Consider the following 27,918-nt stretch of genomic DNA (forward strand, 5'->3'; position numbering starts at 1 on the left):
CAAAATAATAGGAAAAAGCTTTTACTAAACGATATTCATCCCAGTCGTGGGATGCAACTAAACTATGGTGCTACTACCTGATGTTATCCTACTGGACTCACTGTCTCCTCAAAACCACGAAAGCATCTTTGACAGATGAATTTAAGAATTTAATCATCACATTAAGAACCTTATAATCCTTAATTTGGCCTAAAACTTCCAAAACACTTTAAAGATACACAAACATGCTGCTTATGTTGAGGTATTTAAGTCCACTGTAGCTTCCAAGGGTAAAAATGAAGGTTCAGAAAATAAGCCTATCAATACATTTTGCTACATAGAGGTTAAATATTATTGCTTACTACATCGGTCCTCATGTCCTATTAAAGTAAGGATTTAACATCAATTTAAGAAACCTGAACTGAGCAACAAATGCTATCATGAAATCTATTTCTACACACATAATTCAACCGATTTAGCCTTTAACGGCATCAATAAAGTACAGTGAAGAACTACGACTCTTGGCTTGACTGTTTCAGTGCATAATATATAACTAGCATGACGCACTTTTTCCATGTGTTGTCAGGCTGCGGTTTATGTGTAAAAGGTACTGCTGATATTATACGTTGCAAACAAGCAGCCATAACTTTGCGATAAAGAGGCAGTTACAACACTGAAGCTGGTTACTTTTGGCCAAAACCCTCAATTTTTCACGACACCGGGAGCAGTGAGGTTCTGTGTCCTCTTTCAGGGAATAGACACAAACTAACCAACCAGCTCCGCCACATGAGATTCAGCTGGATGCAGATTGATACCAAATGAAACGAGACAGTCATGGTCAGATTAATATCTCTTGTTCTTTCATCTTAACCAACTACTTGCTTGCTTTAACAATAAAACATTACTGCCCTGTCATGTGAAGATCTGAACGTCGCAAACTTGACATCTTGCCAAAAAGTGAGACTCAGATAAACTAAACAGCTGGGTGAGTTTGAAAGAATCTTCAAAACTGGGATCTTATTCTATTAAAACGACTTCTGTTCATGAGCCTCAGTGTCAAAAGAAGAACGTGAGCAGAGAACAGAAGGGTAATTGAACTTAAAATGAGTTTCCTTGTTAATTATGTGACAAATTATTCTCTATTTTCATAAATGTTATGCTTCACATCAGTCCCTTTTCCACATGTTGGTGTCATGTTAAGATCTTGCATCTCTAAAATTTCAACTCTGCCTGAACTGAGCTTTGTAGCAATGCATTTTTCACATAATTCAATGGCTTTGTTTAACTTCTGAAGAATTATTGAACATTTTCCTCCTTCAGGAAAAAACGAATGTTCCAATATTTATAATAATCGCATCATTTAGTTTATATTCCTGGTCTAAATGTTTGTTCATGAATCATTTTGCGCCCCTTGTTGTAGCCTTTCTGGTAAATTCCTGACGTTCCCCACATCGGTTTCTGACATCCCGCTACCTGCCAGCATCATCACCACTGCCGGGTCTCGGCGCCCGCTGAGAGGCAAAGAAGGATTTATGAGAGGCTGGAAGCGAGCCAGGCGACTTCCTGTGGCAGGAGGAGGGGGACTCTCCAGGCGAGGATCATTATTCTCCATCTACTGAGCTTAGAGATGCTTCTCGAGCACCTATCACGAAAGGATTTAATGACACGAGAACACGGTCGCACGTGACTTTTACACGACTGCTTTCAGGTAGAGTCACACAAAGGAACCCAAGTTCATAAACTGTGTAATACTCCCATGCAGGAATGTGCAGACACTTATTCCCGAAAGGGTTTCCTCTTGCCACAGCAGGGCCCCGTGTGTGTGTGTGTTGTTTAATGTTTTAAGGCCTGCGTTGAATGAGTCGGCTGGATGTGGCGGGGTTAAAAAGGGTGGAGAGGGGGTAGCATGAGGAATGTGACACCACGGGCCAAGAGGGATGATGAGGGACACTTACAGGAATCTCTCAATTTCCCGTTGAGAGGCATTTAAGAGTCAGATTTATCACGAAGCGCTCCGCTCACCCTCCTCTAACCCTGGATTCTTCACTTTCACTGTCCGCTCATGCTGTAATAATTTACTGAAACGCACCTGGTAGGGCTTTGGAGCCATTACAAGGCAAACAAACAGCTAATGATGGTTATCGTCTCTCTTTTTCTGCCTCTATTTCAACAACAAACTTGCTGTGTGGTTTTAAAACACGCTTAGAACAGTAAATACAAAAACTGTGGTATAGGAAACATCCATTCTGTGTTACATCACTTAAAAACACAAAGCATACATCTGCTTTAATAAAACTGATTATTTCTTTAAGGCCGCAATGTTGCTGTTCTGTCTGTGGGTGTTTATGGAAGCTGCATGTACGCGAGCCTTGTGTTTCTATGTGCAGAGACGTGCTGCAGGGTTGTTTAAGAAGGCTTCTGATGTGGAGCAGCAGAGCGGTCCTCCTGCATTCATGCTGGGCTGCAGACGTGAGCAGAATACTGAGGGACTGGAATGACAAGCCGGATGCTCTGAGGAATGCTGAGGCTCTGCCAAGCTGACAGCACAGGCAGCTCCGACTGCCACTCTGGAGGAGTTTAAACACCAAACTGCAGCACAACACGGCCCGCCTACCCGCCTGAAAGCAAGCTCACCTCCAACATGCTGTTTTCATAAAGGTTTTGCAATCATTCCCAGGTGGAAACGTGCCAGTGTTAATAAAGTGTTCAACCCAAGACACAAGGAGTCATCTGAATGCGTCGATTTCAATCTGCGAGCAGTGCGAATACATTAGAGTAATGCGCTGTCAATCCTAATTTGATCGCAAGTCAATGGAGCTACTGAAGCTGAGGGTAAACGGTTTCTGTGCCTTTCTCATTGCAACACCTGAGGTCCCAGCTCACGATGCAGGTCTTTAATGCATGCAGAAATGAAATAAAAAATAGTTTCGAACACTTACCTCGGCTGCCATTTTCTTCATCCTGGAAAAACAGAGAGAAAATAAATCCGTCAGATGCTTTTTGATTCAATTTCATTAATTTCCTTATGATACTGTTGTATCGATACATTCACATGTATACACAAACCAAAATAAACATATAATAGAGGAGAATAAACACAAAACTAATCTCTAGTTTCATCACAATTTCTAAAACCTGTCCATGAAAGCTTCTGAAACTGCAACAATCAGCTAATGAATCTACTAGTTGATAAACAGAAAATAAACATAAAATCTAAAGAATCTATTGATCATTTGAGTCATTTATCAACAAAAAATACCAAATATGTTATTTTTCAAGCCTCTAAAATGTAATGCAAGTTCCTACTTTTTCTTTTTTTTTTTATAGATGGAATAGTTTGGGATTTTAGCAGATATTGTCTTGAAATGTTTTCCCATAGTGCTCTAAAACAAAATAGACACACTCAACAGTCACAACAAAAATATAGTAAATGAATTCAGGCACATTTCTATGCACAAAGCTGTAACACAACAGCAAAAATATAAACAGTAGCCTAACAGCGACACGCTAAATATAATAATGATAAAACATGATTATTATTACCCTCTAAAAATCTTCATCCAAAAACATTTTCATACAGTATCAACCCAATAATCCAAATAACTGTTATTTCGAGTAACTGGAGAGCTCATTATCGCACAGATCAGTCATTAAAACAGCAATCACAGCGACAGTGAGTAGAACAAAAAAAGCCACTTCATAGCCATGTCTGTTTTTCCATTTCCTCAACGCATAAAACCTTAATTCACCTCAGAGCCCCAGTTAAAATCCACACACTCCCACTTTAATCCACCTCCCCTCAGTGACACATATGTTCTCCATGTAGCCTTTAAGACTCCCTGCTCTCCCAGGGCTTTCCGTAAGACGGCCTGACCCTCCTCAAGCTAACCCCAAACTGCGATTAGTCAAGAGCTCCAATCCAAGACCCTAAAAGTAATTACAATGAGAAGTGATGAATGTACAAGGGTTTTTTTTTTCTCTTAACCCTCCTCCTCCTGCCCTGTCAGCTGAGGTTACGTAATGGGAGAGCTGGTTAAGGTTTACAGTGAGTGTGACTGAAATTTAAGGTTTCAGTTTGAATTATGTCCTGAGTCACATCGAGTCTACTCCACAGCATGTCTAAGAATAAAGCTAATTCATCTCCTTCAGCTTGCATGTTAGATAACAAACCCGGCCTCATGTCGGTTCTATAGCGGAACCATCACATCCCATGAAGTTCCAGCGAGATCACAGCAGAACAAACTGGCCCAGACTGGACTTTAAAGTGCCCGAAACAACACTGTGATACCCAAGAAGACCTCTGGGAGAAACCGTCTATCTCTTTGGTTACACAAATGTCTGAAAAGCCCAACTGTCGTGCCATAGTTTCTCTTTCAACATGCAGAACCAAAGCCAAAAGCTATAAACAGAACGTGCTATACTAACTTTGTAGGAAATCCTTCTGTGCAAACAGAGGAGGTTGTCAAAATACACTTCAGAGAAAAGTAAACTTAACTTATCCTGAATTATCACTTGCAAAAACTAATATGAGGGAGGCCACGATAAGCTTTGAGAGAGCTGACTCAAAACACCGGCGCATTTTCCCATTAAAGGAGCCCTGTCGTATGCACCCAAAGCCCTTTAGCCCCCGCGTTAGTCTGTGCCCATTAGGGGCCGGAAGTGCTGTAACGTCAGGATTAATACCAAAGCGCAGATTGGTACTGATGTTGTCCAGAAAACGGCTGGAAGAGTTCCCAGGTGGGATGATACAAGTCAGGAAAGAGCTCTGAAAAACAACTGCTATATATAACTAAACATACAGGGGCTAGTAACACTACAGTTGAACTAAAACACTGCAAAGCTGGTGTCACATTGAACCCCAAAACTCACCAGTGGATTTGAAAGGTATGCTATCTTTAAAAAAAAGGGCCAAAATTACACCCTTTATCAGAACTTGAATCTGTGCAAGCAGAATACTGATGGACTGGAATGACAACCTTCTGACAGAATTACTGATCTGTGATGTGCAGTTCTATATAAATAAAACTATTATCTATAAGTTTCTTTTAAAAATTCATTTTAAACGGTTCTAAAAAAAAAAAAAAAAAAAAATTCTGCGCTACTTGGCTCAACTGTGAAGCCTTCAGTGGCAGAGCTGTGACCAATAGTCATGTGCAAAAAATTCTGGGAGTTTTCAGTTGACCTGAGCTGAACTGGACGATATGGCAACGAATTAAAAATGTCAGTAGTAAAGTATCTGTAGTATGTAGAGCCATTTTTTTTCTCTAATATTCGAAACACCTGTGGACACTTGGCAACCTACTGTAAGCTGATTCCAGGGGTTTTCCATTCTACTAAAATAAATAATCGAAGAAATTCAGCTTTGTTTTTTTCTTGCTCATGATTTATGGCAGTAAAACGTCGCCATGCTGCACAGAAAACATTTTCTCCAGCTATGGTTGTGCTGTTTCCACTAAGGTGCAGAATGTTCATAATGCAGAGAAACTACTTTCTTACTGTAAGGAACTACTGTCCTAGCTGTGTTTTCTTAAGGCTATGTTCAAACAGCAGCTCGACGTCATAATTCTCATTATGCTTCCCCCTAGCGTCGCACAAATCTGATGTTCTTGACACTAAAAAGCTAAATAAAGTCTCATTTTAAGATCACAATCTGCAACACTGAGCAGCAGTTATAATTTCTGGGCCCTTGACAGCGAGGCCAAAGTTAGCTTAGAGGACAAGAAGCAACAAAGGGAAATGACTGGTGCTGGGAGAAAGGCAATGAAATTCAAATTTGTAAATTAAAATGCTCATTTAAAAGCTCTTCTACTCGGGTTTATACTGCCGTCAACAGTTTGAAAATGTGTTATGTAAATATATCTACATTCTATCCAATAAAATGCAAATCAGTTACATAATAATCCATAAAAAAATAATCTGCTTCATCTTAAACTATCAATCAAAATCAAGTTTAATTCTCTAAATCAACTGCAAAACCTGCCAATGGTCAGAGATCAGCTCATCTGTTTCCAATTCAATGTCTGTTTTTGTATACATTCTTATGACAATGTCTTAAATTAAGACAGATGCATCTGGCTTCAAGCTTACATCACTTGATTCAACAAAAGCTTATTTACTTTGGCAGCACGAGGATATTTTCTTACTCAAACTTTCTAGAAAATTTAGCATGCTTGAAAAACGCCTGAGCTCTAAATTGCATTAAATGGCATAAGGGCTGTTTGTTTTGATATATTTAAAGTCCCAGTGTCATCAGAGGGGTAAAAGACAATGTTCTGTCACCTTTAGCGAGTTGTGGACGGCAGACTCGGGCGGGTAGACGATGAAGTGCCGCAGCGTGAAGCCGAAGCCCTGGGAGGTTCGGCGCAGGTGAAGCGTCTTGGGCCCCGGCCAGGAGAAAGGCTCCTCCTCGGCCCCAGGAGAAGCCGCGGCCGACGCCTCGCTCTGATCGCGCCCATCCTTCTGCTTGGCCTGAAAAGACGACAAACAAACAGGCACTTGAATGTTGATCTTCAGGACATATACAACATAAAATATACACTAGTGAATACAGATGTTTTTAAAACACTAGTTTGACATGTTGGGAGGTGTGTTTATTTGTTTTCTTGCTGAGAGCTAGATTAGAAGATACCACTTTCATTTCTGTGTGGTACAAGCAAGTCACTTTAGTATTAAGACTGTAAACAGGTGATACAGGTTTGTGCTCTTTTGTTTTTTTAGTATGATTCTGTGTTTGTGTTGTTTAAAGTGAGCTGGAGAGATTGTCATTACTACTGGACAGAGCAGGCTAGCTAGTTTCCTTTACTTCCAGTCTTTACGCTAAGCTAACCTAAACAGGCAGATTGAAATTGAAAATCAAACTGTGACTTTAAAGCATTTTCCCTTTCATTCATTTTCACTATCTACTCTTGACCTCCCATCTTAGGTAATGGCCATGTTAAGCAGCACTGTAACTTCAGTAAGCATGATTAGTTGACTTAACTCAGTCCACTTAATAGGATAAATATTAGTATTTAGCTTATGTACAACGTCAGTTAACTGTTGTATCTCAGATGGAACGCAGTCCCTCTGTCCCTGTGCTAAATGCAGTTGCAACAACTAGTCGATTAGTTGTCATTTCATAAATTAATCGCCAACTATTTTGATAACCAACTGATCAGTTTCAGTCATTTTTTAGGAGAAAAAAGTCCAAATTCTCTGATTCCAGCTCCTTACATGTGAATATTTTCTGGTTTCTTAAAATAAACATTATATTATGTAACAGACACATTTTTCTCCTTCTTTCCCCTTAAATCATCATCTCGCCCCGAAAAATTGATCCCGGCATCCCATCGGGGGATCCTGACCCCGGGGTTGGGAACCACTGCTGCAGAGCGATGCAATGTGACAGTAAAACTCCCATTTCCATGCGAGAGCCACATAAAAGTACAGCGAGTCCACTGACATCAACCCTCGTAATTGTGTAAAACAAAGCGGTTTCGCTAAAACAAAGACGAGCGTGTTTTTGCGGAGCACAGATCTTATTCATCGATGGGATTCGAAAACACAAGAAATCCCTCGTTGATGATTCTTCACAGGTATCAGAACAGAACAGGTTGTTACAGCTGAATAACACGGTGTCGTTTTGTGGTCAGAAAGAGGTTTTGTTGTTAGTTCTTAAGTGTTCTTGTGTTTCTTTGGTCAGTAATACCGCACAAAAAATTGCTGTTGGCATCTTGTTGCTGTCACACTATGGCAGGTTGATACTATCCCAGTGGAGGATTAAAATAACATCAGTGAGAAGTAGTTACCTTAAGAATATCCCTCCACTTCCATCACAGCATCTTAACATTTTCTGGACTTACACTTGACATACCTTTTGTGTCACAGACCTCTAAATACTTCCTGACTTTTAAAGCCACCAACAGAACAGAAATGGTCTCAAAAAGGAAATAACTCCTCTGCAGCTATGAGAAACACATCACACTCTCTAAAGGCCGTTGGTTAAGACAGGTGAGGCTGAGTAAACAGTGCTTTTCTAAATACATATAGTACATAGCATGCCTTCAAATAAAAAAAACGTATCATTTCTGGTGCATGGTGTTACATGGATATCGTCAAATAACTTCTGAGTTATGATTAACGTCAGAATGTCTGTGAAAATAATCAGGATTGTCATTTAAGCCACATTTGTTGCTGCCCCTAGCTCCACACAGCTATACATATGGCTTTAGTTATTGCACATTTGGGGCTTTGCAGGGCTATTTTGCGTGTTTGCATGATGACAGACTTATCTTCGACATTCCTACTGTGACTAACGCGGGATAAAAACAACCCCTAAATGCTGGCAGCCCTCCTCTTGCATAACATTACACGTATGCCTACATAACACAACACATGCTTCCCCTCAGCTGAGAAACCCTGACTTTAAATGTTCTATAACGTAAAGCTGTTCACGCTGATTCAGTCTGAGGTGGCACCTGTGGTTAAGCTCAAGATACAGTGAGTCACTCCGGTCTGCATTCGTTCAACACCTATGAAAAACAAACACACGCAGACGAAGCACAGGTGGTCGCAGCCACGGTTTAACAGACGGCTGCGATGCGATAACATGTAATAATTCCTGCAACTAAATCTGTCCAGGAACGTTTTGAGAAGACGTGTAAACAGATCCAATTAAGTGGCAGCAAACGCCTCAACAACCTGACATGATAAGGTAATCAATGGATATGCCAAGCAACAAAAAAAATATCCAGCAATAGAACCATTTTTTTTTTTCTGGCAAATGCTAAAATCAGATGTTTCCGGTTTCTAAACTCTACGAATTTGCTGTTTTTCTTGACAGAAATTATAGCAACCTGAACATCTTTAGGTTTTGGATCTATAATTGAACAAGTGTTTTCAGGCTTTTAGTCCAAAAATGTCAAGAGTTTAGACATGAAACACATCATTCAGGACTTCAACTCCCATTTTGAATCAATTTTTTTTCAAAACCTCCAAACCAAAACCTTTAAACCCCAGATTTAACATGACCCTCCACATATAGCCGGAAATATTCTATAACTCTAAATCACAGCGACTCAGTGTTGCCCCATCGCTGATCTTTTACTGCTGCTGTGAGCTGTCTGAACACTGTCACATCCATCATCAAAGCAATGATGAAGCTAAACCACTACACCACAGGGTGTGCGTTAGCGGTTATTGCTAACACTACCATAGAGGCTCCAGGCTACGAGAGCGCTGCCAAGAGTTTCAGCCTCAACCCAGATCTCTCCGCGGGCTCTTCTCCTACCAAAATACATCTTAGGTATGGATCCAAAACAAAGACATTCTCCCCACCACCCCTCTGGCTTCTTCTTTCCACATCTCTCCTCTGCCTGTCTGGGAGCAGCAGATGTAGAAGCCTCCAGAGACTGGGATGGGTGTGGGCTTGATGGTATGACTAGTGAAATCACCACCAATACCCAGTGGTGTGGAGCTGGACGCAGGCCATAATGTAACTGAGAGAGGAAAGAGGAGGCAAGAGGAGAGAAGGGAAAGGAGCTGACAAAGTGCAACTCTGCTGTTTGTTTTGATTCCGTGCTTAAATTTTAATGTCACATTATGCAACAGCTAAGCCATTTGGCTTAAATGCTGCACGGCTGAGGTAGGCACACGCTCTCCATCTATCTCTACATATAACATGTTGAATAATAGAGCAGGAGAAGCAGCAGTAAAAGCACAGTATGAAGAGAAGCTACGGCAGCTGTAAATTCCCACAATGCCCCAGGAGAGGCATATTCAAAAGGTACAATACTGTAAATCCGCTCCAAACAAGCTCACACAATTACCTGATAAATACTGCTCAATTATGCATGCAATCTGTTCATCAAAACAGCCACCATTATGTGCGCGCTGAGGGTTTGATGTGTGTGTAGCCATATGGTGCCATAGCCTGCAGGATGGTACATTTGCATGCCTATTCCTGCCTCTTTATGTATATGAGGTGAGGAGTTTGACTAAATTTGAATGGCATTACTTGTGGACTCAGCTCTTCTCCAAACTATTTTTTTCGAGTGTGAGTCACCCTTGGTTACCGCTCCACAGCTTTAGCAGTGTTGCTTTTTCTTTCCAAACTTCTCTCCCCATAGGGTTTAACATTAGTCACCCTTATTCACTTTATCATAGGAAAATATGCCTTTAAGTCCCTGCTTAGGCCCAGCGCTGAACAATGACTGACTTCATTCCTCTAAGCTTTGAGTCCACTGCGCACAGAAAATACAGAATGACTTTTAGTTTAGAAGAAATCCTGAAAATATGAGCCTATCTTATACACACAGCTGGAACAAAAAACAATACTGTCCTCTTGACAGTAAACAGAAAGTGTCAGTCTGAAACCACCATGGGGACCAATAACAATAAATGAAACCTAACCCAAACACACACAGACACACTCACGTTACAAAAGATATCGGTCAGTGAAACAGGACTACCCTGCTGCTGGAGAGCAGGATGACGCACACTAAATTCCTCAGACAGCACAACAAAGTGCAGCCGCCCCTAACCTCTCCTCCAATCTCAAATGCTTCCTATGTAAACCTATATGCCTCTGCCAGACACAGATATCCCTTCAACGCATTGTTTTTCTTTAGGGAGACAGGATGTTCCTAAATGCCTGGAAACTGTACCACAATTTGGCTCCTCGCAATGTCAAACTGCAGGGATGCTCTTCATCTTACACAGAATGTCCTTACCCGAGATCGTACGCAGTTCTTCCTGGAGGCTTCTCGGAGCCGAGCCCAGGACACGCTGCGGTTAGGACTAGTGAGCCCCAGTTCCACTTCACCCCAGTAGGCTCTGGCCAAAAGCTGGAACCAAAGACAGTACGGCTCTGACAAGCAGCCATCCACCCCGGCTAGCCGAGCCCAGGGACAACCTCCAGATGACGGGGATGGAGAGAGGGAGCAGCATCCCTCTGCGTTTACATCCACATCCCGCAGGTCAGAGTGATCCTTCAGAGGAACCGGCTTACAGCCTGGAGGTAGCCCGTTCCTCTGGGCCAGCATGGCATAGCCAGGTCTGAAGTGGTAGGGTCCAGGTGGCTGAATAGATAAACTATCCTCAAAGAAATGCCAGTTTTCTTAAACCTACTCTTTCCCACCCGATGGTCTACTCTGAGCCTCCGTCTGAGCCCATCTCGCTCCCTCTCTCTTCCTCGGTCCGTCTCTGACTGGATGTTCTGGTCTCAGTTCGGAGAAACAGGGCTGTTCCTCTGGGCGTCCCACAGACACATGATGTTTCCACTCAGCCGAGAGGAGAGCTCAGCGGCTGAGCGCACTGCAGAGAGTCCGGGCCGACTGACTGACGCACCCACCCACTCACCACACAAAACTCTCTGAAGTATGCACACACACACACCAGGCAGCCTGAAGTGAATTCTCTTCCTTTCCTGTCTCCTTCATCTCCCCTCTCTCGCTCTCCTCTCCCGCTGCCAGCCTTTAAAAGTTTTAGTTCGTTGTGCGCCTGCCAACACGAGCATGCACTGGCGGATTCACGTGCCGGGGCTAATCAATAAATCATAAGAACAAATGAAGGGAGGAAACAGGACGCACACAGACGTCAAAGGTAAAAATAAAGGAAGCTCAAAAAGTTTTCAGAGTTGGAATCAGAGGCGGCACAAAGTTGTTATTCCACAGCAGACGGGAATAACTTGGGATTGTTTTTACAGATAATAAAAGGAGTCAAGTGGCCTGAACGCAGATAAGGAAGCATATGGGTCCTGTGAAATCTACAAAAGCACAACTAATCCACCCACCTTCGCATGCCTGCAGCTCATCTGGCAACTACAAAGAACGAATGCCTCGGTCGCACACGTGGTGGTCAGAGGGAATGCATAAAGACACAGCTACTCCTGCATATTTATTTATTTATTTACTGGATTCACAGAACAGCTAAACACAGTTACATAACGATGAGTAATGCAACAGATGTAATGTATATGGGCTGTCTAGTTAAAGGTAATTTGTAGCCTGGGCTCTGCTTTGGTTTTGCAACCAGCGTTCTGCAGTTTAGCAAAGACAAAGACACTGGAATAAAGACATTTTCAGGAATTACTTTGGGAGTCATAACTTGATGTTCCCAACATATATGTCCCTTTAATTGTTATAAGACAGGGGAGATGTAATGGTTAATCAAATATTGTCAGATAGTAAACAGCGACTACTTTTAATATTTGATTCGATTTAAGTATTTTTTTAAAAGAAAAAAAAAAATCTAAATCCTCTGATTTCAGTTTCTCATATTGTAAATTTTCTGGTTCCTTTACTCCTCTGCGACAACAAACTGAATATCTGTGGGTTATGAATGAATAAAGACATCTGAATATGTCGTCTTGGGCTTTGGAAAACTCTGATTTTTACCATTTTATGACCTTTTATAGGCCAAGCATCAAAACAACTAACTGACAGATTAGTTGACAGTGAAATAATCATTCAGCTTTACATTTTGAAAGTTGTACCAAAAGCAATACTTGATGATGAATGCATGATTAATTGGATCCTCTGTCCATACTGGTGGCAAAATGGTTCATTTTTCAAGTGTTTTTAACCGAAGAGTGTGTAAAATTTGATTCCAAATTGGAGGTTTTTCAGTCGTTTGAGTAACAGAAATCAATCAAGTACCTTTCCCATTGAGCTACAATCCTTCCACCACAGCTCAGCAAAATAACACGACCAAGGAAACATCGGGAGGAAACTTCACACCATAAAGTATTCAAAACTTACTCAGACTGTATGCCAATGATGCCTCATAATATATTATGAGGAACTTTAAAATGAAATATTACACATAACAATGACTGTACATTTTGTCCTCGTCTTTTAAATCTGACACGCTTTAGAAAGGGAACAATTAAATGCCTCCACCAGCCTGCTCATGACATTGTAAGTGAGACTGCAAATTACTGAGCAAAGCTGCTGTCAGCAAAAAACTGGATTTATAGGATTGATACATCAGTTTATATTGTTATCATTGTGATTGCTTCATAGAGTTCAGAGAAGTCACTTAGTTCACGGCTTCGCCCCACATGACTTTAACTTGACTTGAAGTCTTGAAGTAGCATGAATCATTAAGAACATCTGTGCGACATCTTTAGCACAATAAATAAAAAGAAATGTGGACAAAAGAAAACCCTCATAAACAAAATATGAGGTTTTATGTGTCACAGAGGATTATCTACTTTGACCTTTAAGTCTGTCGAAGTTGTTTTGCAAGCAAGCTCTTGCACTTCCAACTGTCTGCAGACAATAACAGAGATTGGATTAAAAAGAAAGAGAAAATAATGCAGCTGGTATAATAACTACATTTAATCCCTTAAACTTTAAGCGGGTCCCATAATAACCAGAATGACCTTGAGCCCGACAGAAACGTCCTGATTCTTTGCTCAGAACAATTTGTTCTCAGTTACACCCTGAGCGAAACATGCGAATCTAAACTGTGCAACCCACCTGCAAACACCTTCACACTTCCACAAGCGAACACCTCCTCAATCCTTCAAGGTAAACAAACTCCACAGAGGCTTGGCAACCGCCTTTATTTTAGGAGCCGTGAGATGGTTGGGAGCAGGATGAACTCAGCTCTGATACCTTTTAGTAAATCTCTCCGGAAGAGAGCAGGGCCAAAACATCAATTTAATATTTAATCACATTTTCATGCGAGGGCTCTCTGGAGCATTTGTGCCGCTCCAACAGCAACTTCAGGACTCTGTGCTGTTATTAGGTCTGTTGCTAAATGTTGAATAAGTCTGTGTAATGCTGCTTAAAGACAATTGATCTGTCTTCAATACCTCACCGAGTCTCTGGGGCTATTAGTTGGTCGAGAGCTGATTCAGTTCACTTCCAACAACAGCTAATGCGTGTCGGTCCGCAGCCTCGGCGGTTTGTGAAGTCGCTCTGAATGAGAGCGTCTGCAAAATGCAGAAAATGTAAATACCAGTCTATTTTGATTCGGAGGAATATTTGCCATCCGAGACAGCAGCGACCATGAAAACAACATCAGGAACCCAGTCGTGGAATGTTCCCTCTCAGCTTTTGGTTATGAGCATCTTGTTACCACATTCACTCGGCTCAATATAGCATGCGGTATTCTGTACGGAAAAGACAGCAGAAATAGAAGTCACCAAACGCAGCCAGCTGAGACACTTGACTCGTGGAAGCCGAAACAAGGATTAAGTCTTACAAGAATGGCTATATATGAAAACGATGCAGCCTTTTGCATGTATGAAAATATGTCGTGTGTTTGTGAGGCACGACGAGCCCACATCACTACATCAGGTCCAGCCAAACAAAACTTCTTACCTCCGCTAATGCATGTCAGATATATGAGTTCCTGCAAATCTAAAACACATGATAAGCAAGAAAAGACCCTTAAATGGAATTCCTGTTGGCTAACAATGGCATTTGGTGCCATGCAAACACAAGACACGCCGCCCAGAAATATTATGCCGTTACTGTGGCAACTCACCAGACCACAACAATGTCGTCCACTGGTTGGGGTGTTTTCCGTGGGCGCCCGTGTGATTTCATGGTTTGTGTGTGTGTTTGTCTGTGTTTACCCACAGTTCAGAGTGTCTACCGGTGTCACGAAGGACAGCAAACAGTGTCGAGGAGGTGATTCGAGGCATGAAACTTGGTCGTCCATCTCGCTTCCCCTGACTTCCTTTGATGTTAACAAACACAGAGGGGCGATGACGGCGCTGCAGATTTGCCACGCACTGGATTTAAGGATATAAATGATCTGCAACGGTTCGATGTGGAGCAAAAGTGAATAAAAAACTGTGTGTGCAAGTTTTGGATTTGGCTTTGCTTGTAGTGTGTTTTAACATCTGGGCAGAACTGATACGGCTTCAAAAGTAATTCAGGTCGAGAGAAAAGTGAATGTGGATGTCGGAAATTACTGTCAACACTGCAAGGACTTTGTCTACAGAGAAACACTTCAGTATTCAATAAAAGCACATCAGAACACAAAGTAAAAGTCCAGAAAAGGCTGGATGTGTGCACCTTGATGCTTTCACATTCTTCTGTAGACTTTCAGTTTCCAGTTTACTGCTGATGTAGACTTTTGCTTGTAGCCGAATTGTCTCAAAGTCAAACCACACAGAGAATTCTTGTACACACATAAACCCCGACTGCATTGTTTCAACACAGTAAAATATGTAAATTAACCTAACACCATCAATTTTCTAAGGAACAATTAAAGGAAAAGAAACTAAAGCTCTTCAGAATTCAATCCCGTTTGTTTATTTCAACACGGTATAACAAAAGAAGTCCATTTCAGGTTTTTCCATTAATAGTTCCGTTCAGTCACTCCAACAAAAACACTCCACTTTGGGTTTTCCCGGTAATCCAACAAACGGCTCGAAACAAGGAAGTTTCATTCAGTTCTGTTCACTCAGAAATGAAGGAAAATCCATAAAAAAAAGACTAACGAACCAAGAAAAAGGCAAAAGAACAAAAAACAACGGACACGCTGGCTTTCGCCGACTCAGAATTATCACGGTGGATAAGTCAGTGCTGTTGCAGAGCTTCTGAATGCTTTCAAAGGTTGAATTCTTGACAGACCAACAGCAGATGGAAGATGTGTGGGACAAACACGGGTTCAACTATCGGAAATGCCTGGGCAGGCTGAAGCAACCGTGGGCCAGGTTCTCCAGCTTTTCATTCACTTGTGCACAATGCCATACTGAAGTGGAACTCAATTTTTATTTTATTTTTGAAGTCACAGGCAGAACTTCTGACAGTAAAGTGAAGACAACAGAACAATAGAATGTGAATGTAATTTGGAGATCACTGCAAGTTAAATGTATGCAGTCTAATACAAGAGTCTTGCAATAAATCCTATCTTGATGACGGTTACAACGTCCAGAAAGAAGACAGAACTTGTAATCTATGAATCTGATTCATCTATGTGTTAGTTTATGTAGAGTATTATGTTGCTAAATGTATACAAAATTGCATGCAGATTTAGAAAACCTATTGTTTTTTGAGGAAATTATTCATTGTTAAAACGTGAGAAAACAGGAAAAACTGTCCAAATCCAATGTCAAACACCCCACAGCCCGAAGTGACGTCCTAAAATTACTTATTTTGGCCGTCCGACAGCACAAACCCCAGACGTGTTCGGCTTCCTTTGATATAAAACAGAGAAAAGCAGCGGCAGGTTAATGGGATGCTGGCCATGCTCAAACACACAATAAAACAGCTCTTTAACACCAGCTCAAAAAATGCTTTGAAGAAATTTACGAGACGACACAAAGGTGTAAATTGTAAGCAATGCTGTCCGTCCAAGAAAAGCAGCAACGACGGACAATACCGCTGTGGTCCGGCTGATAAAATCAAACGTGAGCACGGTCACAGGTGCCTGTGAAATTCTACCGGCGGGGTGTGGAGGGTGGCACCGTGAATAACTGACCATCAATCGGAGCGTTTACTGGTTTCTGCTTGCGGCTACTTTTGTTGTTGTTTGCTTCCTGCACTGTTACCGCTTGTTTCTGGACACAGCGCAGCGTAGTTTGGTCTTGGAGTCCCTCTGCTGATAATTCTGCAAATGGCCTTGTGGCTTCACACAACATCACATGTAGAGCCAAAGACAACTTACAAGCTGTGGCTGTGGTGAAATAAAGACACGGATGGAGAAATCAACAAGCATTTCGGGGACTGGTGTGGGATTTTTAGGACCACTCACGAGTTTTCAAAATAAAGTTACATAAGTAGTGTGCTGAAACAACAGGACAGACACCAGTCCAGTTTGTTGGATTTGGACAGGCTTGTTTTTTCTGCATTTAAAGCAGCAAGCCAACATTTACCACAGAAATATCCACAAAATCCAAAATCTAACAGCCAAAGTTATGTTTCTTCAGTTGTGAAACTCCTTTCAGATGTTTACATTTCTGGAGGACGCAACACAATGAAAGCCAGGTTGTTTCATGACGCTGTTTCATTTTAATCCACTCAAATCTCAGAGTCCAGGATTTATTAGATGATTATCTGCAGCTCTGATTTGTGTAACAAAGAGGGGGGGTAAAAAAAAAAAAAGAGCTGTGGTCTCTAAGCAGCTGACGAGGTCTCTGGACGGGGATTAAAGACACAAGGCACCGACAGGGCTCCAAAAACTACAATAAGTAATTTTGAAGTCTCCAATTGGTGCTCGTGTGTGACCGACTCTGTGTATCTGTGGCTGCGAATGTGTGTTTTTGTGTCTGTGTGTGGTGCACAGAGCAAGAAGAAAAGAGAAAGTCTTGCAGGAGGATTAGGCTCGATTCGGGGGTGGCTTTTCAAGACTCCTGGCGGGCGTAAGATCTAATCTGGACATGCTGCATCTGGGCTCCGCGAGGTATGGCTTACTGTAACAAAGGGCTGGCTAATGAGGGCCAGGGGACAGGCTGCTCCCACTATTCGCCCACACTGCTGCACACCCATAAAGCCCTTCTTCATTCGGCCCTCGGGGGGGCACGGAAGGGGTACGAACCCCTCAATCGACTACTGTGGGGAGGCTGCCGGTGCTGATCAGGCAGATACTCCAGCAGATTGATCTCGTTTGAGGCTCAGATAAGTGCCTCGGTGTGAGAGTAGGAGGCAATGGTTGAGTCAGTTACTGCTTAGAGGGCTTATAATATAATTTTACTGCACTCTCATCTGCCAATACACTGGGAGGAGGGAGGGTGTTTTTTTCGGTGCGCACATACAGCCAGACATTTTTTTGTTTTCCTGGAGGGAAGGGAAGAAACTGAGACAGTAAACGAGGAAAAAGCAACAAAACGAGAGAAGCTGTTTGCAGCTGGAAATATTATAAACAGTGTGCTTAAACCAATGAACGAAATGTAAAATCTGAAGCAGGCAGCGTGGCGAGCTTTTACTTTTGGAGGGTTAAACCAGAAAAAACAAAATTGTGGCAGCTTATACAAAACCTAACCTAATAAGAGTTTGTGTTTTCTGACTTGCTTGATTAAATTATGTCGCAATTTTGATACCCTGTAAATATTTTAAATGGTTTACCAAGCAACCGTTTGCTGTGAGGATTTGTAGTTTTCTCTGTCGTACATTTTTACTTTTTTCATATTCTTGGTGCAAAACAAGTATAAAGATGCCACCTAGGAATCTTGTGATCGACATATTTCACCATTTTTGACACTAGTTTTATGTACAAAGTGTGATCAAGATGTCCCAAGTCTGCATCTGTAAAAACGTAAAAACTGTACTCAATATAAATATGCCTGCAATGCCCATCTTTGTGCAGAGATATACCACTCCCAGTGTTAGATTGCCTCATTTGAAACACTCACTCATCGACAAGTTTTGCTGTAACATCCTGAGATGACTGTAAGAGAACATTTAGCAAAAACTAGATGTGTACCATCGTACCAAGGCATGTACGCTCTAGGGCTGGACCCGAATAGCCGACTATTCGTTTGCTGATCAGCATATCAATTTTGATCTCCACATATCCAGCCCCCATTGCACACTAAAAGCATATACCTTTTGTTCCTGCTCCAATACAATCAATGTTCATCATTTTTAGGGCAAAAACACCCAACATTTGCCGATCCCAGCTTTTCAATGTGACGACTTCATGCTGTTATTTGCCTTACATGATAGTAAGCTGCATATGCATGTGTTTTCTACTGACAGTCACTAATGTTGAACACTAATTTTTGAACATAAACTCAAAGATTAACAATAAAAATAATGAGCAGAATACTGGATAACAAAAAACCTCATTAGTTGCAGCTTCAGTTTCATGTCAATGCACTCAAGGTCTACCATCCAGAAAGTATTGAGTACCGTTGTGACCACATAACTGCAAAACTAATTCATTAACTATACATCAAAGATGCAGGACCTAGAATGGCAATGACTTCCATTTGCATTTAAATGTCATGCTACAATAAACTTTAAAGAGCTTGAGATTAAAATCCATCAACAACACAATGACTATCTTTTCTCTTGCATGCTTTGGTTGCGAGGAGGAAGTTGGCACTAGCTTTCTTTTCATTTTCAGATGTATCCAACTCAAACATAAGTCATGACGCAACAGCTCTGAAAGCCACCAGTCCAACTCCCAGTGAGTCATGCCCACGACATATTTATGAGCCAGCGCTTCACTTCTCTTCCACTGACTATCACAATTCACAGTTTGCTATGGAGACCATCTGTGCAGAGTGGAGAAAAAAAAAATGCACGACAGCTTCAAACGTCCAGGAAGAAAAAAATAAAAAATAAAGGGGGATTTCCTTCAGGACGGAGCTGAGAGTGCAGTTAGGAGAATAGTGTGTGTTGGACACTCACTAGAAAACTAACGGAGGAAGACAAAAGCTCAACCCCAGGAGGGGGGTGGCTGCAAGAGCTTGGTGTATTAGCGAGCACCCCGGTGAAGGAGCCATGCTTGATCTGGACAATTGTCTCCGGAGGTCCCTTGACACCTTCAGACAAATGCCACTGCCAATCAAGCATTCAGTAGTCTGCTCATTCACTCCTCAGCAGCTGCTCTCACACAACAAGAAAAGCAGCAAATATGTTTCCGATGACAGGCCTACCCACACCTCTTGAATAAAAAGGAAAAAATCACTGTCAGTGTTTAATTATTGCATCTCTGCTCCTCGATCAGACACGTTCCCTCGAGGGAGAAACCATATGGTTCAGGAGAGGTGAGATGACAAAGAGCCCCGGATCATCAGAAAGCGCTAATGAAGACGCAGTTATCCTCCTGTCAGGCCGACACAGTGATGGGAGATAAACCCGTGTCTGAGGTCAGTCTCTTGATGAGAGAGAGAAGAGCATTATAGTGTAGCTTTATCCACATTTTCAGACCAAGAGATGACCATAACACAAGAAATTATCATGAACTTGTCATTTTTTGTGTGTTTAAATCAAATATAATCAAAATAAATAACTTGTGTAGTGGTTCAGTCATTGGTGAACTACAATTTTATGAATAAAAGTTTTGTTGAGTGCAATAAAAATGCAAAAAGTGCTATCAGTGAATTATTTAAGTCAAGCAGAAACATCAAACATTTACTGTTGTAACATTTTAATCACTCTTCGTGATCATAAAGTAATCATAAAACAAGCATTTGTCATTTTTATTATTTCAAAGACTAGAAGATAGATGGATTGATCACATAAGACTTGATAAACTCCCTGATAGTAAGAGTTATTGTTCCTTTCATCCCTAATGGCCAGCCTTTAAAAGATTTTATGACTGATAGTCATCTAAACTTTGATTCTACCCTCCTAAATCGCTGACATTCTTGAAAGCATCTCATAAAGTCACGGAATAAAACAGAATCGTAATAAAAGATCACAATATTTCACTATTTTACTCATCTGCTTTGTTTTATCTCCAGCATAAGCAATGCGGCATCCACAAAAAAGTTTACAACGAGGGCTGCAACTCAGCCATCTGTCAGTTATTTTCTAAGTTAATTGATTAGTTGTTTGGCCGATGAAACATCAACTAATGCCGAAAAATCTGTGTTTCCCAAAGGTCAGGATACTGTCTTTAACTGTCTTGTTTTGTCCACAACCCAAAGAGATTCAGTTTCTGTCATAGAGGACTGCAAAAAACTGAAAGTATTGATATTTGCTTTTTGAAAATAGTTATTTAGTCGAGGTGACAACTATTGCATCGTAGTCGCAGCTCTGTTCACACTCTGTTGAGCAAATATTTTAACAATCTGGTTTGGCAGTGGTCTGAAGAACATTACAAGAGATGCAGGCGTCGCGTAAACGGCCAGGGAATAACTGTGGAAGCAAGACGGTGTGAACATACCAGGTTTACCACATTTTTGAGTAAATGTGGCTCTATAGGGTCGGTTGAAGCTTCAGAGGGCAAATAAACCCCAAGGTGACGCAGGATTCACCCTACATAAGACACCTCTGTTCATCCTGAACACCATAAACCACCCACATCTGGAAACTCAGCACAGACATCATCAATCAGACGCTGACACCCGAGTCAAACAGCTATGCTGCTAAAATGCAAGAATAGGGTGTATAGACTAACTTGTCCGCCCTAAATGTAAACTCGGGCTTTCCAGCCGTCTGAAAGGGCTCCTTTAAGAAGATGTGTCACTTCATGTGTGCTTCATAAAGAGCCCATATAGCAGCGGTGTAAGCTGATCTTAGAATTCCTGTAGCTGAGGTTTGAGGTTGGACTGCTGTAGGCTCAGAGGGAGGACTGGGGTGGAGGGTCCACTCATTCCAGATGCATGCCTGACGGATGGATAATTACGGTGTAATGGGTGACAGCGCACATGGAGGCAGAGCAGAGCCCAACCCATGTAGCTGTGTGGTGCTCAGCGTAATGAAAGCCCTTGTATTAAGATGGTGACTCATTAAAAAGAGGATAAAATAGTCCTGGTTGTCTGTATGGTTCAACAGGCGTTCGTGATTAAAAGTAAACCATGAGGGAACACAGTCGGTGACGTTTAACACTTATATGAGAATACAGGGATGTTTTTTTTCCATGACTGATCGATCTGCCATTTACGGTCTCAAAACAATTGATTGTTTGCCTATTTAATGTTAGGAAATTGTGAAAAAAAAAATGTCAGATATGAACTCTGGGACACCAAAGTGGCATCTTGAAATTGCTTGTTAACGATATTCAATTTTGATTTTTGAATATTTGAATTTCCCTTCTGGGATAAATAAAGTATTTTTCATTTCATTTCATTTATCCTCATAGCTTTTTCCAACAGCAAGAATCTTTGGTATCCCCTGAAGAGGTTTTTTAGCTGCCTCAGAGGAAAATCACCAGTGCCAAAGTGATAGAAATTGAGAATAAAAACAGAAATCCAATTTTGGTAATTGAGATTTTCTTTCACTCAAGCATAACACACATTTGTGTGTCCCAAAAAGTCAGAAATAACAGGAAACTGCATACACTTCTGTCAAATAAGGTAACACAGACTCATTCCCTTTACTGTCTGCAGACCAATCATGCTTATAGTCATGTGTATTCATCCCCCAAAGGCCCGCTCTGAGCCAGGAAAACCTGAAGAAGAACAGCAGCAGATACTCCCAGGAAAGACTGCTAGACCCAGAGAATATTTGGCATTTTTGTTTGATAAACAGCTGAAAGGATTATTCAGTCACCACAAAGTTACCCAAGTAGTTGCAGATAGTTCTGTGTTGATCGACTAATGGATTCATCTACTTATCCTCTCAGTCCCAATCATCACGCACTTGAAATTTAATCTACAATATTGAATTTGGAACCAAATCATATCATCTAATCTAAAAGAGAACTGTACGACATCAGAATCTAAATACATGTCGTGCAGAAATGATGATGAATGGATTAATGGAAAAAACAAATGGTAGAGACTTAACTGCAGATAGCAGTTAATGTATGCTTGTTGTTTCTGATATTTGTTTCGCTTGTTTGTCTTTATTCAACAGTGTAAAGAGACAGAAAACACATAAGTAAATGAGACAACAACGTGGAGCTAAATATGTTGAAGTCTTACATCTTGAATCATTCACACATAAGGCTGCTTCCATTTCTTGGTTTTACATCATAAACTGAGCAACTTCGGATGCTGATTGTATGAAATAACGATTTTGATTTAATGAAAATCAAAAATTTGCTATGAAAGACAAGGCAAAGCTACAAGAGAAGAGCACCAACACCCACATATGACTGCATCCACCCTGGAAATACCAAACATGTCGTCTCTGTCGTCCAGCTCGGCTATTCTGGTCCACTGGTGAAATATTCAAAACTGCCATTCAAAATTCATAAGAGACTGGAGAGATGCTGGCAAACTCTAAAAATACCCTTTACTACGTAATAGAAGATGAAATATTCATCTTGATATGAACCCTTTTGCCATGTCTGGCAATGCCTCGTGTTTACTCCCGTCACGTGCAGCAGCTGCAGTCCGCTGCCGAACGCCGCAGCCAAAGCAGCAGCTGCTATTCTCTTGATTGTAATTATTACTGTTGAGAGACATTGCACTTGATCGAGGGTTGACACAAAGCTCTGCAGAGGAGGAACCAGCTTGCATACCAGACTGCCTCACCACTTTTCGACATTTTTTCTTTTCGCTCTCTGAAATCCAAACAGTTTCTGCTCACTGTGGGTTCATCACTGTGGTTAGAAGTAGAGAGAATGTAAAAATGTTACAGTTATAATGTCTTAAATCACAAAAAAGAGAAAATGGACACTGAATTTCACCATGCTGAATGTATCGTCCAACAACTTGCTCCTCTGTATACTATTTTGCTGTATTTACTCTATTGTATTGTATTCTAGTATTTTGTGCCCAGTTTCTCAAATTTGTTTCAATACTTGTCTCCAATCTGATCTGTGTGAACACAACCTGCAGGTCAGTACAATAGCCCATGAATTTTGTCACAGTTGAGTAGCTCGTGGCTTCCTGGTTGCACCGAATGGCACAGAATTCTCCTAAAAGAAGATAAGTCGAATGAAGGGATTTTGATGAAATCACAATTTTAAGTGTGGATATGTTTAGATATGAAGAGTTCATTTGCAAAACCAGATAACTCCATCTTCACAAACCTTCAGAAAACCTATTTTTCCATCGTCTACCTGACACAATATCAATCAAACTTAAGTTATCTCTATTTCTGTCATTTCTACTGAGTCAAATTCACTCAACTTCAGTTTGATTGGTAATATCTCAAGCAAACAAAACAACAACAAAAAAGTTTTCTGAACATCTACAAAAGTGGAGTTATCTGTTTTTGCAAATTAACTCTTCATATGGTTCCTAAAGTAGCTGCACGTCACACATGATGTTTAAAATATGACGATTCTTTCTGTTTTCACAGTTCCCAGTCTGATAAATGATGCTATTTTTGGTGATTTTAATAGAAAAAAGATAATATGTCTTTCAAACCCTCCAGTAGGTTGTGCACTTCAGCAGGTTACATATAATCCAATATGATTACATGTACAATTAGGTGAAATTAGGTCATTCAAGTGTCTTCAAGCAAAAACGCTGACGCTAATTCCCTCATTTCACCACATTCAAATTCCTATTGCTTTTGTCTGGTTTAAGTCATTGTAAATTGAACACATTTGGGTTTTTTAACTGTTGGACGAAATGCAATTGAAAGTCGTCACGTTTGGTTCTCGGAAACTGTGATGTCATCTGACATTTTATTAACTAAACAATGAAATAATTACTTTAAAATATAGCTATTGTGATTGTGTTTTGTTTTGGCAGAATTTAACTTCACATAAAAGACACTCAATGATGCATAAAAGATATTTTAATCTGCAATACTAATGCCATTGCGTTGCTGCAAAGGCATTCGGCGGACTGTAACAGATTTGGTATGGGACAGATCTGGTATTGGTTATGAAGAGAGGCACTGTGCACTGGAGCCAACACTGATGAGGGCTGTGGGACACGCCCTTTAAACAACACACATGCACACACAGAGCTCCGGGCTGACCAAGAGCTGTAAATTACACCACTATTATGACCCAGCGAGAGAGGGAGTGTGACGCAGAACGGCGAGAGAAAATATGAGAGAAACAGACAGAAAGAGAGAGGAAGAGTTCAAGAAAAATGCGTACTCTGCGTCAGTGTGGATGCCCAGAGTGTCTGAGGGAGGAATGATGGTCCTTGGAAAACACCATGGTGCTTTCCCTGTGTGCACATGGCCTGAGTTGGAGCACATACAGTACTGCAGATCTGCCCTCCCCTCCTCACTTCCTTTCATCCCTCACATTTCTGCAAACGGGTGTGTCCTCTGAACCTCTCCAGGCGCGCTTGTGCTGCACTTCATCAGACCTCCGAGTTTAGCCGCAAATGCATCATCAATTAAGACGCTGACATGCGCGCCCAGAAACTCACTCGGTGACATCATGTTGCATCTCATTAAAGCGACCGTGGTGGCGTTTGGTTGTAAGGTCTCCGCAAAACCACAGTTGTTGCATGGTTAAGCCAGTGTCATTAAAGAAAATAAAAAACACTGTACAGTTGTGAAGTGAAAAACCCAACAGGATTCCTGCGATGGGAAAAAAAAACAAGTGATATATCAGCTGCTTCTCTGTTGTAGGGAAATCTTTCTCAGCTCAGTTGGCAGCATAGGATGCAGGTCTGATTTACAGTCTGAGTAATTCGTGCATGTCTGCAATTAGATTTTTTTGCATCTCGTCAGAGCTGCTGTCTGATGTCAGCTGGTACTTCGCATTTATGTCAGCGCAGTGCACTGGGCTGGAGGTACAAGCAAATACGAGGATAAGGATGTGACGGAAGCAGACTTGGACACTTAGGGTTAGTGTCCTCAGAGGGAAAAAAGCACGCCAGGCGTCAGGGATGAGATAAGGCCGTGAATTTAGGGTGAAATAAGGGACTGCAGATAAACGAAGAACCTCGGGAGATGAAATATAGTTTGGACGGCGCGTAGATGTTGCTCACATCAGCCAGGACTGCCGTTCTGGGTGGGGTTCAAGAGAGTTCATGTGACCTGCTGCAGACATCGAGACAGACGTGGGATTTGTGCAGGGCGGGGCAGGTGTGACCGAACAGTAATGTCCTGTATTAGCTGAGGAGGGAAGAATGTCGTCTTTCAGCTGAGCACTAACGTCACTTGGTGGAGAAAAGTCTTCTGGCTGGTGCCGTTAGATGTCTGTCTGCGTTTTAACAAAAAAAAAACGCCAGGCACATGTGAATTACTGAAACCTCTGCCTCGTTTCATTCAATCGCATAAATCTCACAACTGGATCAAAGCATTCTTTCAGTGCAGAGTGTTTACCCAAACAGCATCAGATCTGACATCAGACACTCTTTACAGCTACAACAGTCTTTGCTTTTCTTAGACCTGCTCTATTCTGCTCTCTGTCAGTCTGTCCAACAAAACCCAGTTATGTAATGAGGATCGGGGCCAGAAGAGCTGAAGAAAAGACTAGTTAGCTCTCCACCTCTGTCCCCAAAGCATTGAGCAGCTCAGCCATTATTCACTGGAATGCTTTCCTCCCATGTTGGCCAGGAGGGCTGAGACCCCGAAGCCGCAGGGTTGACGAATCAGTGCTCTGTGTGTTTGTCTGTCTGTATTTTCCTAATCTGGAGCAAATGAGTTCAAGTTGACTGATGAGTAACCCTTTACTGGATTCACATTACAATGGGCTTTCTCATTAATCTTACCTTCTGATACTCCCCTAACTTAACCGCTCAAGACTGAAAAAAACCATTGCAGCTTGAAAGATTTCATTTAAGCTCAATTTTATCACAGTCACCATTGCAAAATAAAAACCACAAGCATCACTGCTAACCATCAAACACGCTGCAGAAAAACTAAAGAAACTGAAGAAGATGGACACAAGAAAGCCTGCGCTTCAAATTTAATTGCTATAACAATAAACATGTCTACCAGTTTTCCTGTGTTCTGCTTAAGTTTCCTTAAACAGGACGCTTTAGTCCTATTTTCTAACCCACCGTTACAATTTTCTGTTTAAAACAATAGCCAAATGCCACAGAACATAATGGGATAAAAGGATTTTTTAAATTGATTCACTCCCTGAGGCTGTGCGGCGACTTTCATCATCAACCATGTGATGTTCCAAACACTCGAGATTGTATGTGTGACTACAGAAATGTTCAATCTGTTCACTGAACCAGCCCAGACTGGTACTAAACTGGAAGCAATTACACCAAGTAGGTAGAAATGGCACAGCACTAAAGCAGAAGGATTAAAGTTCTGGTCTCATACTGTGCTACTTTAAACATCATGCTCCTAAAGACCAGCAGCTTAACTAGCAGCTACAACAAACCTCTTATCTCTCCCTGTTATTGTGCATCGTTAAACACCAATATTTATGCAGGAAGCATTAAGCAGCTTCTCATTTATAGCCAGTGTTGGCAGTAGATTATATCAGCTGTAGGTATTTGGTGTTAATTCAGTAACAGCTACACTGGAATTGCATTTTTGTTGATGTTCTCTCTCCAAGCTGCTGACTCAGCTCTGCCTTTGAGTAGGAAGACTGTGGGTTGATTGTGTGTTTGCAGAATTTATCGAACTGACATCCTTATTTTACATACAATACAGTCTAACAGGTCACACATCAAAAGAATCATTTGAGCCTATTACCTCTTAGCTGTATAATCCCCAGTTCTATGGCTGTTTTAAACAAGCTGTTTTGCACTAAAAACCAATGAGCTGCTGCTGTTGGGCGGGTAACTAGTTGTAGGAGCCTTAGGAATGACAGAAGTAAACATCATCACACCTTAAAAGCTTTGACTTTACACCTCCCAGTTTCTAACAACCACAAAACACAACTGAAATGGATTTTCACCACATGGGACCTTCAATGTACAAACTGAGGAGTAGTTAAACCTGTCACTCCTCAAGACTTCAGCTGCTGCAATGTTTAAAACCTAAAAACTATAACGCCGTCTACACAGAAAACATTTTCAGCCACCCGTCTCACGCGTATCTGACAGAACAATAGGCTTCTATGTTAATCAATACAGCTTTCTACACCTCAGGCATAGCGGCTCACATGTCACTATACCCACAGCAGCCACAACTCGAAGCACATTTTTACGCGTCTTGTCTATTTTTCTTCTCGTATTTGCATAAACGCAGTTGGAGCGCTCACTGCTGCTGCTGCTCCGCTTCCTACATGTGTATACACAGTGTAAAGCCCATTATAGCACCCGCTGATGCTTACCCACAACTGTTTACAAGCTGACATAACAGATTTTGGTGAATTTGTTTATGTGCATTATTATCTCAGCTGCATTGTAAACAAATTTTCCTGTATCAACATCCTAAATATTTACAGCAACTGCAGGCACAGAAGCAGAGTTCTAAAATTCTCTGTGCTTTTAAATTATTTCACTTTAGTTTCTTGTCCCTTGAAAAGAAACTCTGCTCGCAGCAGCCATGAAAAATGTAACCGAGTACATTCCATACATAAATAATATACACAACAAACATAAACTATTCC

At 41.4% G+C, this 27,918-nt stretch overlaps 1 protein-coding gene across 3 annotated transcripts in view; it reads right to left on the reverse strand.

The window, feature by feature from the left end:
* Nucleotides 1-27,918, reverse strand: part of arhgap21a (Rho GTPase activating protein 21a) — an 89,040-nt gene that overhangs the window by 40,105 nt on the left and 21,017 nt on the right. For 2 of the 3 annotated variants that reach the window (XM_008294092.1, XM_008294091.1), the window contains exons 1-3: nt 10,689-11,186; nt 6,259-6,447; nt 2,919-2,940 (exon numbers count right to left, since the gene is read on the reverse strand). In XM_008294092.1, coding sequence (XP_008292314.1) covers nt 2,919-2,940; nt 6,259-6,447; nt 10,689-11,000 — 523 coding nt within the window. In that variant the 5' untranslated portion in view covers nt 11,001-11,186. Of the gene's footprint in view, nt 1-2,918; nt 2,941-6,258; nt 6,448-10,688; nt 11,187-27,918 lie in introns of those variants that run through there. The other variant, XM_008294093.1, reaches the window with a different exon arrangement.

Source organism: Stegastes partitus, unplaced genomic scaffold (assembly GCF_000690725.1).
Source record: "Stegastes partitus isolate 25-593 unplaced genomic scaffold, Stegastes_partitus-1.0.2 Scaffold938, whole genome shotgun sequence".
NCBI classification, from domain to species: Eukaryota; Metazoa; Chordata; class Actinopteri; family Pomacentridae; genus Stegastes; species Stegastes partitus.